Raw genomic sequence first — 15,659 nt, 5'->3', positions numbered from 1 at the left:
TATAAAATACTTAAAATTATATTTATAATATTCAAATTTTTTGTAAAATGCATGTGATCTTAATTAATATATTTATATTAAATATATATGTATTTAAGGAAATACGCTGCTAATACATATCAAAGTGGTCCAACATCCCATCAGATACTAAAAATTGAATGCATACGTTCTCGGTTAGGAGATAGTCAATTGATAATAATAATTTTCCTTAAAAATTATATATATACAGGGTAAGCAACAGATAAAACGGCTCAGACCATACACATAAAATGCTGTTTAACTTCGTAGCTATAAGAAATAGCAATTTTTGTTATAAGACCTTTTTGAACGCAAATCAAAAGAAGCTTCAAAAAGGTCTTATAACAAAAATTTATATCTCTTATATAGCTACGAAGTTGAACAACATTTTATGTCCATAGTCTGAGCCGTTCTATCTGGTTAGCCATGTATACTTTAGAAAACGAAGTAGAAATAAAAATTCATTATGAACTTTATTGATTTTTATTGCAAAATAATATACATGAATATCTATAAGAACAACATGAATTTAATAAAAATAAGAATTCGACACAAAAATAACGCAAAATGATCAGTTTTATAAAATATTTTATTATTACTTTTGAATTTTAATATACGAATATATTGTAAGTAATTTAATAATAATCTAAGTACATTAATAATTCCTTATTAACAAAAAAGGCACATTAGAAGATTCTAATTTCTATATCTTTATGTAAACATTTTAAAGATAAGTCTCGTGAACGTAAAATTCAATAACAAAATCTTTAACAATCTTCTATACTGTTTTATATCAAAAGTAGAGATCTACATTAAATTCTACATTTAACAATTTAATTGCCTAAATTACGAGCAACCGTTTTTTTACGATCATAATACAAATTTAATTTGATTATTTTTATGATTACATCCAATAAAAAAAATATTGGACGTGTTGATAATGAAATAATAAACATGATTTATTGAAACAAATCAGATAATAAATTTGCCCAAAATCTATAACTAACAACATATCTTTTTAATATTTGTTTTATAGATAAAATTAAAATTGCTTCAATTTTATTACAATAAATTGATGAAAATTAATGTCAAGTGGAAAGCAAAAGGATATTATGAATGATTATGGCAAAATAATTATACATCTTAACTTATGATACAATTACCATCCATCTTGGTTAATTTTGATGCAAATCCTGATGATCCTGTACCAATAGAAGTCAATGAGCCTTTCTTAGAACTAGATGAAGGCTGCATGGACATGGTAGTATCAAGATATTCATCATCATTGTCCGAATCTGTATCCTTGCCATCCCTTGTTCTTTTTTTTAGCATGTCCTGCATGTACCTTTCAATTAACTTATGATGTTGAGTAGCTATATTTTCATTACTACTCATAAATGGTGCTCGTCCTTCTTTCTTTTCAGCCATTAATAATTTTTGCATGTACATTTTTTGCAACTCCGTGAGAGCTTCATCCATAAAACGTACATTCTGCTTCCGATCATTACCTATTGTGTTATCTACGAATCCTATTGTTCCAATAGGATTTGGATTTATGATATCCTGTTTCACGGGAGCTGTATCTAACATAGTTCTGGTAAATCCTATTGGATATTGAGGTTTAGGTGGTAATGGCGGTTGACCGTCATGAATATCTGTACCAAAACGTTTATTCTGTCCTTCTTTATTTTCCCACGAGAATTTTCTTGGTTCCTCGTGCTTAACAATTTGATTTTCTTCTGTATTAAAATTTGGTACATAAGTGCCAGCTCTAAATTGATTGTTGCTATGATTTCCTGTGATTTCTTCGTTTAAATGACCGCGCTCCAATTGCCTCTTTTGATTTTGTGCTGCTGCATCTTTCCATCTTTGACTATTCATTACTAACTGTGCAAGCTGCTGTATCGTTTGCTTTGGAACTGGATTAACATCATTCGCACTTCTGGGCGGTTTTGGAGGAACTTTAGCCGGTGTCGAAGAATCAGAAGGTTCATCGATTACATAATTTTGTTGAATATCTAATTGTTTCAATTTATTGTAACCATCTCCTTGACCACTGATAAGCTCGTCATCCAAACTCCTTCTCACATGTGGTTTTTGAATGTTGGGTCCTACATAACGAACTAATGCTCTTTCAGACTCCAGACGTTCAGCTTGTAGAAATGAAGAAGTTAAAATCATTGCGGCTGTTGGCTCAATCTGAAGGTGTAATCTTTTGTTCAAAGGTAGTAATTCTCCAGCATCTTCTTCCCTCCTAGCGTTCTCAATTTTTTCCTCCATGAATTTTTCTATTTCTATAAACTTTGTAGTTTCAAAAATCAGAGTTTGCATATCCATTGGCAATCTTTCAATTTCTTTAGCAATTTTTCGTTCTGCGGATGATTGAGTTCTTGCACCAGTAGTAAAATTTGATTGCAAGCCCAACCGCTGTTGAGCTTTGACAAAAGGGGATTGTGAAACTGGTCCAAGCCGTGTCCATATTGAACCAAGTTTTGGTGCTGGACTAGTAGTAATAGGTGACACCACACCTGGTCTTGTGTTGACTGGATTCTGGTTAATAAGCTCTACTTTCGAGCTTGGAATAGTGCATGGTACTCTGCAAGGTTTTGGAGGTACAAGATCTAACTTAGGTGGAATTACCCCAGGTTTTGGTGGAGGACTTAAACAAGCTATTGCTGGTTCTTGATGCTGGGCTAGAATTCCATTATCCGACTCTGGAGGTTTAATCAAAACAGAAGCATGAACAACATTTAATAGTTGATCTAGACGATTTTCCAGTCTGTCTTGACGATCTTTGCCAGCATCTAGGAAACGTACCACCATATCATTTTGGGCCTCTAGTATCTAAGAATACAAGAAATATAAATATCATTACTATTAATTAGAAATATGTGTGATATATTAAATTTTCATTTAATACAATTTAATAATATACTTACTTTATTAACTACTTCATTTTGAGAATTAATAGCATTTAATACAAGCTGTTCAAGTTTCTGGGCTTTCTTCTTTCTGAAAGGAGCATTAGGAGCATTTTCAGTATTCACAGCTGTTTCTCTTGACTTATTTTCAGCTTCAGATACTGGTGGGGTATCAGTCATAAGCTCCAGAATAAAGCTGTCATCATTAAATGTGGCATTGTTGGTCAAAACTGTGGTTTCAGGCAATAAATTTGAATTCCTTTGAGTAACTTGTGTAAAAGTTTCATTCATATTGTGAATTTTCGTGTCACTATCCATAGTCTGACAAAAGGCATCATTTAAATTTGGTGCAGTATCAGATGAATAATCTGGTGATAAGGAGCCACTCTGCTTATTCTCATTTTGATAAGTATTTCGTGGAAGAATGTCTCGATATCTTTTATAGGTAGCAGCTAAATTTTGTCCAAATACTATTCTCCTTGGCTCCTGAGGTACAGCATTGCTATTAATAGCAGAATTTTGCTGTAATTGATTATTCTGTCTTATAATATTTTCTGTATTTGGAGGAGGTACTGCAGCAAAATTAGTTTGTTGATCAATAATTGGATGTATCCCCATAGTTTGATACATATTATGAAAATTAGATTGATAATTTAAATTTCCTGGTATCATGTTTTGTTGCTGTCTATGATTAAATTGTCTATTATGCTGTAAAACTGTCTGATGTTGCTGCATATTTTCTTGAATTATTTGATTTTGAACGTTCTGTACTGCATTTTGATAAGGAATTTCATAGAGATAATTGGGTATTAAATTTTGACGATAATCTTCTTTTGATTCTTCTTGTATTAAGTTTCTGGTTAAAGTTTTTTGCTTAGCTAAATGGGATAATTGTTCTCCAGTATTTATACCAATGTCTCTGGTAGGAGAGAACATTCTCAATGGCCTAGCAACTATCGTCTCATTAGACTCTGGAGAATCTGGATATTCATTTTCACCTGAAAAATAATAGTAAATAGTTGGATATTTATATCACTAATTATATATTGAAAAAAGAGATACAAACGTCCTGTTATCCAGGTAGGTGATAAGGCCTCAGTTCTATACATAGATTCAACTGGGTGGTCTGGATATTTATTCTGCATTTGCATATTCTTATTTGTTTTTATTTCCTTGGGTGGAGATTTCATATTTACTGAATCTAAAGAGCAATATAAAAAATTTTTTAAATAATTAAAGGTTAAATAAAAATTTTATATATTAAGTAGACGTACCAACTGTATCAACTCCATTATCAATAACATGTTCCATTTTTCTATTTTTTAGAACTCTGTCAATTGACTCATAATATTGCTCTACACCAGCCTGTGTTCCAGCACGTCTAGCCTCTCGATAACATACCAGAAGCTGTTTCATACGTGAGCGGCAATTCTTTCCAGTTACATTATACCCTTTTTTTCTCATATATCGAGCAACACTTTCCCAAATAACTTGAGGTTTATCAGAATATTCCAACTGTTTTTGTACTTGTTTATCGGACCATACAGACACTAAAAGAGCAGTGCTGTCTGGTGTCCATTTGTATTTAGAATTTTCTCCTGGGTCACTCATTTTGAAGCATCTACTAAAATTGCTGATGTAAACCTTAAACTTTTTTGATTTTGATCTCCTTATTCCCATTCAGTATTTCACCAAATATTTGCTGCTCCCATTTTCAGATAGATTTTGTAGATCTAAAAAAATTTGTGTAAATACAATGTTTTCTATATTATATAACCACTATGTCTTTTCAGAATACAACTTTTACAATTAAATTTCACTTTTGACAATAAATGAAAAGCTACATGACTCAGCCAGATAAATTTAAACAAAAAAAGGGAATTTATTACAAGCTTAATAGAGAAGGTCAAAATAAAGGATATAAATTGTTCCAAAACACTGTACATTCAATAATAAAAACAACAATAAATCATTTACACTCTACACTGCACTGTGTGTGCTATATGCTATAACTGAAGTAAGAATTAGATTCATCAAACGAAATTTCACTACTTAGAGAAGTGAAAGTACTGAATCAAAACAAAAACAAATTCTTTTGTTTCCTTGTAATTATATATAACGTATAAAAATTCTATTGGGATAAATCCCACAGAAAACGTTGATCAAACAGCAAAGAGAGAAAAAACATTAATAATATGAAGAATAGAATGACGTAGTTATTAGAAAATCTATTAAAGAACAGAGTTTAACTTTGTTTCTACGCAATAAATTAACATCTAAATCACAATTATCGGAGCACAAATTGAATTTCAGAACCACCAAAAAGCACACGAATTGAGTTGAGATAAAAATGCAGTTTGACGATGCACATTTTATTTTGTTATTTTCGTCGTTAAGTTTACAAAAAAAACGTAGTTGCAACAGTATATCTCTTGGAAAAAGGAGAAAACTAAATTATAGATAAACTTTAAAGGAGTGGGTGTCTATGTGTGGGAGATGGTTGGAGATGTTTGGAGAAAAATAATAATAATAAATAGAAATGCCTTGGGTATTTAAGTCCGGCTAAGGTCCGATCCGGATGCTGACTGCATGGGGGTCCAGTTCAGAGGGGAGAAAACGAAGCAAATCAAGTAGAATTCCAACGGTTAGTAACCGACGCTGTGGGGGCATTTAAATTTCGGAGATCTCGTGGAGCAGGTATAGTAATGGGGGAAAGATGGAGGGGGCGGAACATACACAACCTCAAATACTATTATATTTTTCTTTATTTATGTATTCTCCTATTTTTTAAACATTTGTAGAACAGAAATTGTTAATCCTATAAGCAATTAATTTAAAAAGTATTAATTTCTGTATTATCAGAGAGCTAACACTGCTGTCTAGAACATTTAAATTTAGATGATCTTGTGAAGCAGTGTGGGGGAAGCACTCACACCTTTAACGAAGCTGGTTGCTTTATTTGTATGTTATGTATACGTAAAGAAATACCACCACTGCAAACCATTGCTTTACGTGTGTAGAGTACCGGCTCTCTGGGTCACGTGGTCCTACAAGCAGCAACAAGTGTGCAACAGTGTCCCCGGCGCCCGCAGTGTGCAACTGGTGGTGGCAAACTGGCAAATGAACGGCAAGCGCAAAGGAAAATCTGGCAACAATGCCTACTTTCGTGTATCGATGTAGGTGCACTCTGGTGTGTGTCGTGTGTATGTACTCTTATACATTCTTGAAAATGTAAGGATTATATATATACGTACAGTTTTTTGTTTTTCAAATTGGAAATAATTTTTATTTTTAAAGGCTTTATTTTATATTTTTTAATTTAATGAGATTGAATAAATTGGATAAAAATCAAGTGTCTCCAGAAGACTTTTGAAAATTCCATAAAATGATTGGCGATGCGGACGACTTTACATTTTACCTAAATTTAATCAAACCTATGATTCTTAACCTACCACATCTCGAGGGTAATTTTTTAATTATTAAATAAAATCGTTTATTATTTCTATATTAAATGTAATATAGATTGTAAAAACGTTTTATCGTTAACTATTTAATTAATATGTAACGCTTAACCCTTTCAAACAATTCAGTTATCTTAGATAAAGAATTTTCCTTAATACTATTCAATGATCTTGATATTCAGATAGAATAAAGGCGGCAATTTGGTTGAAAAAATTGCAAGAGCTACACAATGATAATCCAGATAACGAAATAGATGTTGAATACTTAAAATTGCTCTTGTTTGCTCTGCAAAACGACAAACTTGGTGGAATCTTCCAGAAAATCCCACCTGATGAACCTCTCCAGTCATTAAGTGAAAAAACGGTGGGTTTTTTTAAACAAAATAGAGAAATAATGCAAATTATACATTTTTTGAAGCTCCATCGAAACACTAAACCTATAGCGCTATTGTTCCCTTATCGTTGATAAATTCAAAAGATGCCGCGCAGGAAGTAAAATTTGATTTTTTCAGACAGCTGAATTAATAAGTCTGGTAAAAGTTTCTGAAGATAAAAAACCGGCAACTCCAAGAGTTTATGCGGCTATTGGAGGTGATTTGTGTGAGTTTGTATCAGTGCAAGAAATCCCAAAATTTGGCATGCATGGTTACTATGCTATTTCCACAGAAAAATTACCTAAGTAGTTATATTTATACTTTGTTCTCTCTGTAATTATTTATCATGTCGTTCCTCGTAATTATAAAAACGATAAGATGTCAAATATTATCATAGCTAATCTAATAAATTTTTTATTAATAAAATTAGCTATATATAATTGCTAATGTTTGTGATAATTTATTAAAACAGATTGAATGAAACGAAGGTCTTTTTTTTAGATGGGTCCATTCAAAACCAATAGGTCCAAGACAAATTTTGTTTAAGTACCTGCCTTGTTTCAAGGACACTTGTGAACTAGCAAAAAATAGTGATAGTAATAAAAAGACTGTCGAGAGGCAAAGTAGAGTGGATCGACTGACAATGGAAAATATTTATTCGGCCAAAGCAACGAATGACCGTGAAAAAGCTTCTAAAGAGAAAGAAATAAAATCTCAATTTGATGAAGAGACGACGAAACAAATTTCACCACAAATGCTACAGTTAGCTTTTATATTATTTCTTTTATTTATTTTTTGTATAATTAAATACTTCTAAGGGCCGGTGGGAGAAGAAAAAATTCAGGGCTAGAAACCTCAGAATTTGAAAAGAAAAAAGCAGTTTTTTTGTTTGGGAGCTCGAAACGAAGACACTAAAGTAAAACTAGATAAATTATATGATAATTTATCATCTTCTTATGGAATTGGCGTCTACCTAGGATGATTACTGCTTATTTGTCTTCAAATTCTGAGGTTTCGATCCCTGAATTTTTCCATCTGGCACCGGCCCTAAAAATTGTCTTAAAAAGTGGTTTTATGCGGTATGTAATAGGTTTGTTTTATTTAACATAAACAGCATAATTTTTACTCTTTGTCCACTTTTAACAGTATTAATACTAGGAATAAAGATAGAAATACTAAAAATGATGAAAAGTGAGACTTACAAAAGAAACCTAATACGTATGTTTATATTGGGCAAAAAATGTAAACATAACTGCATTCAGGGCACAAAGAAGCGAACTACCAGGAGTCGAGAGCAGACCTTGTTGGGGCACGAGTCGTTATTATGAAAGGCTCATCGATCAATCGCGTGAGTAATAACTTACATTTTTAACAACCTTTTTTTCTTAAATATACATTATTAGCTAAATTATTCGACGTAAAATCCTGGAGTAATTTTATGTTTAATTTGTTGATTTACATTTTTTGTTTTAGCACATTATACGGCTGATCTAGACTTATCCGAAGCGGACGCATTGCTACATGTTTTCAAAGACAGAAAAATGAAACTTTCAGGAAAGGAGAATGTCAACAGTTCTTGTGCATTCGTTTCTAACAGAAGACGCCAAGTTGAACGAATGCTAGATTTACCACCTTGCGCGTAAGTTTATATTTGTACTAATTAGGTACAAGCATTCACAAAATTATAACTCGATTGAATTAACTATCGGCATTGATCTGCCTTACATACACCGACCATTGCATTAGGTCTGTTCGTTTTAGCAGAAAGTCGCTACACCTTTTGCACTTTGTGCACTTTTTATGATGTCAGCTTAAACACTGGATAAAGACAGAAATACGAAAAGTGTATAAAGTGTAATAAGTGCAGCTAAAACAAACAAACTTATTGTGTTTGAAAGAGTGTGTACATGATTAACAAGATACATTTTCGCATTACATACAAATACACCACCCCACACCTTCAACGAATGTGATGGTTGGCGCCGTGGCTTTGTTATTCTATATAGTTCATTAATCTGTATTGGTTACTTAAAAACATGTTTGCTATAATTTTATATAATCATTTCAATAACAGTAACTCTAATGCCGAAATCAATTAAAACAACTGTATTATTTATTTGCACATGGGTAATAAAAGTTGAGATGAATATAACCAATTATTCGTTTTAGAGTTGATCCGGGAGATAAAGAGCTTTCAGACGATGGTACGGTACCTCTGATAAAAGATTTTTTTTTCTTTAAATTTGTATTTTATAAAGCATAAATTTTATTTTTTATAAAAAAGAGTCTCGCACATGTTTCCCGGAAGCTGAAGAGAAAATTAATATTTCATGCGTGGATCATTGTTTCGAGGAAGAAACTGACTCGCTTAATTTTTCAGAATCTTCTAATAACTTCCAAAGCAATTATTTTGATAAAATGAAAGGTAGAACTTTGTTATTATTTTTATTCTAACAGTTAGTAGATTATTTTCTTTTTTTACTTAAAAATCAGGTGAAGGTAATTTATTTATTATTTGATGTTGATTCCAGACTATCCTTCTCATTCAAAAAGGCACAATATTTCTGAACATCAGAAATTTGGTTTTAAAACAAATTATATGTCAGATAAAAACAAGCATCATCTAAACAATTACAACAATGAGCAGTCTAGATTTTCTAGCTTCTCCAAAAATTTATCTTCAAACAAAAGACATAAAAATTCCAATCTGACTGGTATTATATAAAAATATTTTTAAATAGGTAAATAGTGGAAAATAGTACACTGATTAAAGTTAATATTTTCCAGATGATAGTGTGTACTATCCGACCAAAGATTATTTTAAAGGAGCTTTACATTCTGATTGGGAGAAGAGTGAGAGAAGTCTAAAATCTCAGTATTAAAAAAATATAAATTAACAAAACCAAGAAACATTGAAATAAATAATTACATTAACAGAGATATATTTATTTTCAGGGGCAAGTATGGATGATAAAAAGTAAAGGCAAAGCTTTCAAAATAAGAAATGTTTATGTTTATTAGTTCTTTCTTTATTTAGGATATCCAAAATCTTTTGATAGTGAGCAAGATGCAAAGCCATTTTTACTACAAAATTTTATTGAACCAGATGAATTAATACCTGGATGTAAGAATTTTAGCATCTTTATATTTTTATTTTTACTTGTTTTTTATACTATTAACAATTTTCAGTTACCAGTAAAATTAATCCAGCAAAAGTCCAAATACATCAAGAAAATAGATCTGGAAGGTTAGAAGAGAGTTACACAATCAATCCAGAATATACTAAATGGTATTAATCTATTATTGTATATGCAAAATTGAAGTAACCCCTTCCTTGATTAATTGAATTTCTCATTTTAGGTCGATAAAGCCACAAGCCTCTGAAAACTTTGGTAAACCATTTTTTAAATATTAAAACATTTAAACTTATAAGCCAATGAGTTTTCTATTTATTTATTAATATTAGTAGAAGATTTGACTGATACAGAATTTGATGCGCCTGTAGAAAATGAACCTTCCATTTCAATTATTCGTAGAAGACACAATATCAAACGTGAAAATGAAGAATCACCCTACTCTTATTCTTTTTCTTGGGAAGATGTAATTGATCAAAATAGGTAAATTTATTATTCAGTGCTTCTCAAGTAATAACTACTTTGTTGCAATAGAATAATTTGCTCAAATAAATTTAGTACAAAAACTATTGTATTCTTACAGAGATGGTAGTCCACAGTATAGAGGTAAAGTATTAAAAAATATATATTAAACGAATATTTATTTTTATTATATATATATAGTCCAATAATTGAAAAATTCACTATTTAGAAGAACTGAGAGGACAATTTAGTCAAATGAGGAATCCCAAAGAAGATTTGTCATATTTATCATTAGATAGTTGTAAGTTAAAGCTAACTTATAAGGAAAAACAAAGACTCCTAACTTTTATCAAAGTAAATTTTATTAATAAATTTAATAATTACAGCTAGTGATCTTGAAATCAATCTTAACGAATCGCCCGAATCGTTTCGCGAATTTAAGAGGTCCAGAAACGTTGATAGGCCTTATAATTACCATGAATTATTTGAAACCCCGCGAAGAAGTAACATTCAAGAATCATTTAATAGCCAAAATAGCAACACGAGGAGAAAAGTTATGAAAGAAAAACTTGCACCAAGAGAAAACAATTTAATGAACACACGCGATGAAAATTTTACTCCTATGGCACACAGTTCTTTTCGCGAGAAATAATTTGTTAGATAATCATTAAAAAAAATAAAACTAAAAGAACAACTGTTTTTATGAGTTCCATTTTTTGGTACAAAATACTCACTTTTGTAATTTAAATTCTGTAAAATACATTTAAATTATTATATTAATTATTTTGAAATAGGAAAAGATAGAGTAGAAAGGAAATTCTGCAAATAATTATATTTTAAAAGTAAAAAAAAAGTTAAAGAGTTTACATACAGAAATAAGTATGTAAAGTAAGACTAGCGATAGTAAAGAAGTAAAGTGTTTTTGTTTAGAATACTATATTATTCTACTATACCACTTGTATTTACTACCGGCGCCTGCAACGTTTCAAGACAAAGTAGCTCACACTCCAGATTTTTTTCTTGTTATGGCCTCGCACGTACGTAAGCTGTACACGTGACTTCATCTGATGTAACCTGTAGTTAGTAAAGCAGAATATATTAGAACGATATCAAGAAGCAAAATACATTGAACTATTAATTTATTCGTGCTTGATAAAGGAACCTCTTATTTTTATCCGGCCAAATTTTATCAATATTGCATATGAGTTTCGGTTTTTTATTTCTTACTACACATTTCGTTTAATAGGCAGACTGCTTAATCGGCACTTGTAAATTATTATAAGACGTTTATAGTTTTCTTTTTCAACATATTTCGTAAAGTTTAAATACACCATAAATGTTGTTAAAATTATTACACGTACCACGCTTCAAGAAAATTGAAAGCAACTCCTGCTTTAGCTTTTTTGGTACTACTGCTTCCCACGACCGACGACTTGCACGTGATTTTTTTTTTTTCAATTAAATCTTTCATCATTGTAAGAGATTTTTAAGATGACTACAAGAAAAAATAAACTACATGATATTCATATACATGCCTGAGGAGAACGTACGTTTTCATCATCTGGCTCATCTTCCAAATCAGTCCTATACATGGTTATCGACCGCTTTCCCTTGTTGTTGCGAGTTTTCTCTAGTCAACAAACAATATTTTTATAACAGCGGAATACTGCAGGAACGTGTTGTTTGGCTATAGCTTGTAAAATAGAAAAAATCAGGGCTAGAAACCTCAGAATTTCAAGACAAACAAACAGTAATCATTCCAGGTAGACGCCAGTTCTATGTAAAGGTGATAAATTATCATATGATTTATCTAGTTTTACTTCATAGTCGGGGAGTAATGGCACAAAAATAGCACTTTTTCCACTTCGTGCCATAGAGAATTTTAATTTTTTTATGTATAGTTTAGAACGTCCTTAAAGAGCTCCTAAAGTCTCGAACACGAAGGAGGTCGGGAAGGTTATTATTAATTCAAAAAAATGTTAAAAAATGCGTTTCTTTCTGGTTTAACTTAAATAACTCGCTTATTATTAATCGTATCAAAAAATGTGTCAAATAAACCTTGTTCGTAATTAAATTTTCAATAAGACAGGCGGGGTTTAAAAAATAAATTTGTTTTGTTTATTTGTAAAATCATTAATGAAGTACAGGAAGTGGAGAAAATTATAAGTAGTGAAAAACCATATAACAAATGCTTGATTGCTACTGAAAGTTCACTAGAAGGTGTCTTTTAGTTAGTAGAATTTGCTATAAAAGCCATTTTTCGATATCTAAAAATGGTGGCCTATTGCAAAATTATTTATGTCAAAACTTTAAGTAGCTGCCAATTTTTTCCTGGCGATCATAAATTAATGAAACCAATTGCTAAAAATTGGTATTAACGTTATTAACAAATGGTATAAAGAGCATATTTTTCAATAATAAACAAAGCATTTTTTAATTGAAAAAACCCGTTCTATCGTCCGTATTTCAGCAACTATTGGATTTTAATAGTTGCAATAAAATGCTTTGTAATGTTTATAAAAAACCATGAATTTAAAAATAAATTATGGCGATTGGAGCAGTAGAAGCTGAGATCATCAAATTTTACTTCACGGTGCACTACGTCGAAAGTATTTGACCTTTCGACCTGAAATTTGGCACAGTAGTAGTGCACATATCAACCTATCACTTAAATTTTTTTCTTAATCTTTCGTTCAATTTTTCTTGTTTGCAACGAAGAAGAATCTGTTAGAAATCACGCGCTCGGTGGTAGCGATCTCCTCGCTACGTAGCACGGTGGTGGGGGTAGCGCCTGAACAGTGGAGGAGGCGCGCTGGAGATATTAAACAACTTAATTGAAAAATTTATTTCTACATAACCAAAGGTCGTAGATGGATGATTTTTTTTTAATTGTATATTATTTTTTCCGTACTTTCCAGCAATATTTATAAAAATTTTATAAGAGTACGGCATGTTTCAGAAAACTATGCTTTTTAACTTATTTGTAATTTTCCATGATTTCGAAATAAAGTACAGACATGTTTTTAAATTGCACAGTTAAATATATATATGATATTTAACTGCAATTTAAAAACATGTCTGTACTTTATTTCGAAATCATGGAAAATTACAAATAAGTTAAAAAGCATAGTTTTCTGAAACATGCCGTACTCTTATAAAATTTTTATAAATATTGCTGGAAAGTACGGAAAAAATGATATACAATTAAAAAAAAATCATCCATCTACGACCTTTGGTTATGTAGAAATAAATTTTTCAATTAAGTTGTTTAATATCTCCAGCGCGCCTCCTCCACTGTTCAGGCGCTACCCCCACCACCGCGCTACGTAGCGAGGAGATCGCTACCACCGAGCGCGTGATTTCTAACAGATTCTTCTTCGTTGCAAACAAGAAAAATTGAACGAAAGATTAAGAAAAAAATTTAGGTGATAGGGTGATATGTGCACTACTACTGTGCCAAATTTCAGGTCGAAAGGTCAAATACTTTAGACTTAGTGCACCGTGAAGTAAAATTTGATGATCTCAACTTCTACTGCTCCAATCGCCATGATTTTTTTTAAATTCATGGTTTTTCATAAACATTACAATGCATTTTATTGCAATTGTTAAAATTCAATAGTTGCTGAAATACGGACGGTAGCAACGGGTTTTTTTAATTAAAAAATGCTTTGTTTATTATTGAAAAATATGCTCTTTACACCATTTGTTAATAACGTTAATACCAATTTTTAGCAATTGGTTTCATTAAATTATGACCGCCAGGAAAAAATTGGCAGCTACTTAAAGTTTTGACATAAATAATTTTGCAATAGGCCACCATTTTTAGATATCGAAAAATGGCTTTTATAGCAAATTCTACTAACTAAAAGACACCTTCTAGTGAACTTTCAGTAGCAATCAAGCATTTGTTATATGATTTTTCACTACTTAAACTTTTCTCTACTTCCTGTACTTCATTAATGATTTTACAAATAAAAAAACAAATTGATTTTTTAAACCACGCCTATCTTATTGAAAATTTAATTACGAACAAGGTTTATTTGACACATTTTTTTATACGATTAATAATAAACGAGTTATTTAAGTTAAACCAGAAAGAAACGCATTTTTCAACATTTTTTTAAATTAATAATAACCTTCCCGACATCCTTCGTGTTCGAGACTTTAGGAGCTCTTTAAGGACGTTCTAAACTATACATAAAAAAATTGAAATTCTCTATGGCACGAAGTGGAAAAAGTGCTATATTTTTGTGCCATTACTCTCCGACTACTTATCATAAGTAGTAAAAGTATAGACAAGTTTTAATGGTTCTCTTAGTTTACTCACATATATTATTCACTATAAATACCACTTTTTCTCAATAAACTCGCTTATTATGTTTAATATTTAAATTAAACATAAAACGGTAATTTCGCTATAGTCAAAAAACATGAAATCTCCTATCTTCCGTCGTTAGAAAAAAAACCTCGTATACTGCTTTTCTTCCTAATGTGTTTTATAAATTTAAAATTTACTAGGTACCTTTAATTTTAGCTGCATCAATAATACGCAACGCCTTGATAGACATCAAAGCTGCTCGCGATTTCGCTTCTTTTTTGCTATAACTTATTGTGTTTGGCACGTACTTCACTCCATTTACTGTCACCTTTATTAAAACGACATATTAAAATGACTTCCAAAGCCGGTGTGCTTTTATTTCATACAACATACCTGACAAACATATTGTTTATTATGAGCCGGTCCACGTTCAAAACAAACCTCATACTCGGGTTTCGATAGTTTTTTTTTGCTACAATATTCGGCGAGTAAGGAAACAGGATGCTTATTCTGAATCTCTATAATATATAAATATTTATACATATATAAATTATTTTTGTTTTAATGTATTTTACAAATTTAAAAAATCTACCTTTATATTTTTTACTCATAACAATATTAGCTGTCAACATACAGCGCTTTCCCGGTTCAATAGCTTCTAGCTGAAACAATACATTATTCAAATTAACGATTCGCGTTTCTCATTATAACTTTCACCAATAAAATAACTTTTAAATAATTCTTTTAGCCGCTTTAAGTTATTAATTGTTATTTTCATTGTGTTTTTGCACTTGCCTTCTCCTTGTTTATTACATACTCCATTATTGGCTATTTCTAAAAAGCTATTTATTGTTATTAAGCTTATACTACTAAATATATAACACAATATAAGAAATTTTATAGCTTTATTAACCTATAATTTCTCAAATCCTTATATTATTTTACTTTTTAGAAGTTTCGTTCTATTTTGC

At 30.9% G+C, this 15,659-nt stretch overlaps 4 protein-coding genes across 6 annotated transcripts; 2 read left to right on the top strand and 2 right to left on the bottom strand.

Moving 5' to 3' along the window:
• Window positions 1–21: 21 nt before the first annotated feature.
• On the bottom strand, window positions 22–6,061 carry LOC136783800 (uncharacterized). 2 transcript variants are annotated; one of them, XM_066744066.1, is made up of 5 exons: window positions 5,483–6,061; window positions 4,214–4,672; window positions 4,006–4,140; window positions 2,958–3,937; window positions 22–2,862 (listed from the first exon to the last, which is right to left on the bottom strand). In XM_066744066.1, the coding sequence occupies exons 2-5, from the start codon at window positions 4,617–4,619 to the stop codon at window positions 1,162–1,164; spliced, it is 3,222 nt and encodes a 1,073-aa protein (XP_066600163.1). In that variant the 5' UTR covers window positions 4,620–4,672; window positions 5,483–6,061; the 3' UTR covers window positions 22–1,161. The 2 variants fall into 2 exon arrangements, with proteins under 2 accessions (XP_066600163.1, XP_066600164.1); XM_066744067.1 differs by lacking the exon at window positions 5,483–6,061 and adding an exon at window positions 4,917–5,446.
• Window positions 6,062–6,878: 817 nt separating this feature from the next.
• LOC136783701 (uncharacterized) lies at window positions 6,879–9,656 on the top strand. Its single transcript, XM_066743956.1, has 8 exons — window positions 6,879–6,892; window positions 7,276–7,536; window positions 8,037–8,122; window positions 8,248–8,413; window positions 8,944–8,978; window positions 9,059–9,199; window positions 9,306–9,488; window positions 9,562–9,656. Exons 1-8 carry the CDS (start codon window positions 6,879–6,881, stop codon window positions 9,654–9,656), a joined length of 981 nt encoding a protein of 326 aa, XP_066600053.1.
• An 85-nt stretch (window positions 9,657–9,741) lies between these two features.
• LOC136783700 (uncharacterized) lies at window positions 9,742–11,070 on the top strand. The gene is made up of 8 exons (XM_066743954.1): window positions 9,742–9,751; window positions 9,812–9,898; window positions 9,964–10,063; window positions 10,135–10,166; window positions 10,241–10,391; window positions 10,492–10,514; window positions 10,600–10,671; window positions 10,757–11,070. The coding sequence occupies exons 1-8, from the start codon at window positions 9,742–9,744 to the stop codon at window positions 11,020–11,022; spliced, it is 741 nt and encodes a 246-aa protein (XP_066600051.1). The 3' UTR covers window positions 11,023–11,070.
• Window positions 11,071–11,177: 107 nt separating this feature from the next.
• On the bottom strand, window positions 11,178–15,418 carry LOC136783751 (protein Son-like). Of its 2 annotated transcripts, none has more exons than XM_066744020.1 (5): window positions 15,281–15,418; window positions 15,082–15,206; window positions 14,893–15,016; window positions 11,906–12,000; window positions 11,178–11,444 (listed from the first exon to the last, which is right to left on the bottom strand). In XM_066744020.1, the coding sequence occupies exons 1-5, from the start codon at window positions 15,318–15,320 to the stop codon at window positions 11,394–11,396; spliced, it is 435 nt and encodes a 144-aa protein (XP_066600117.1). In that variant the 5' UTR covers window positions 15,321–15,418; the 3' UTR covers window positions 11,178–11,393. The 2 variants fall into 2 exon arrangements, with proteins under 2 accessions (XP_066600117.1, XP_066600118.1); XM_066744021.1 differs by having other exon boundaries at window positions 11,921–12,000.
• Window positions 15,419–15,659: the final 241 nt, after the last annotated feature.

This window comes from Prorops nasuta, unplaced genomic scaffold (genome assembly GCF_024137725.1).
Source record: "Prorops nasuta isolate Cenicafe-Biocafe unplaced genomic scaffold, Cenicafe_Pnas_1.2 PNAS00035, whole genome shotgun sequence".
NCBI lineage: Eukaryota > Metazoa > Arthropoda > Insecta > Hymenoptera > Bethylidae > Prorops > Prorops nasuta.
This window is presented reverse-complemented; position numbering and strand designations above follow the sequence as displayed.

What these genes read in the sequence shown, in the direction of transcription:
- LOC136783800 (XM_066744066.1), bottom strand. Translation starts at nt 4,619, where the DNA reads ATGGGAATAAGGAGATCAAAATCAAAAAAGTTTAAGGTTTACATCAGC. An exon ending in ACCTACCTGGATAACAGGAC is followed by an intron (nt 3,938 to 4,005) that starts GTTTGTATCTCT and finishes ATTATTTTTCAG; the next exon opens with GTGAAAATGAATATCCAGAT. An exon ending in AAAATGAAGTAGTTAATAAA is followed by an intron (nt 2,863 to 2,957) that starts GTAAGTATATTA and finishes TTGTATTCTTAG; the next exon opens with ATACTAGAGGCCCAAAATGA.
- LOC136783701 (XM_066743956.1), top strand. An exon ending in AAGGCTCATCGATCAATCGC is followed by an intron (nt 8,123 to 8,247) that starts GTGAGTAATAAC and finishes TTTTTGTTTTAG; the next exon opens with CACATTATACGGCTGATCTA. An exon ending in TTATTTTGATAAAATGAAAG is followed by an intron (nt 9,200 to 9,305) that starts GTAGAACTTTGT and finishes TGTTGATTCCAG; the next exon opens with ACTATCCTTCTCATTCAAAA.
- LOC136783700 (XM_066743954.1), top strand. An exon ending in ACAAGCCTCTGAAAACTTTG is followed by an intron (nt 10,167 to 10,240) that starts GTAAACCATTTT and finishes TATTAATATTAG; the next exon opens with TAGAAGATTTGACTGATACA. An exon ending in ATATTTATCATTAGATAGTT is followed by an intron (nt 10,672 to 10,756) that starts GTAAGTTAAAGC and finishes TAATAATTACAG; the next exon opens with CTAGTGATCTTGAAATCAAT.
- LOC136783751 (XM_066744020.1), bottom strand. Translation starts at nt 15,320, where the DNA reads ATGTTGACAGCTAATATTGTTATGAGTAAAAAATATAAAG. An exon ending in TATGAGTAAAAAATATAAAG is followed by an intron (nt 15,207 to 15,280) that starts GTAGATTTTTTA and finishes TATATATTATAG; the next exon opens with AGATTCAGAATAAGCATCCT. An exon ending in ATAAACAATATGTTTGTCAG is followed by an intron (nt 15,017 to 15,081) that starts GTATGTTGTATG and finishes GTTTTAATAAAG; the next exon opens with GTGACAGTAAATGGAGTGAA.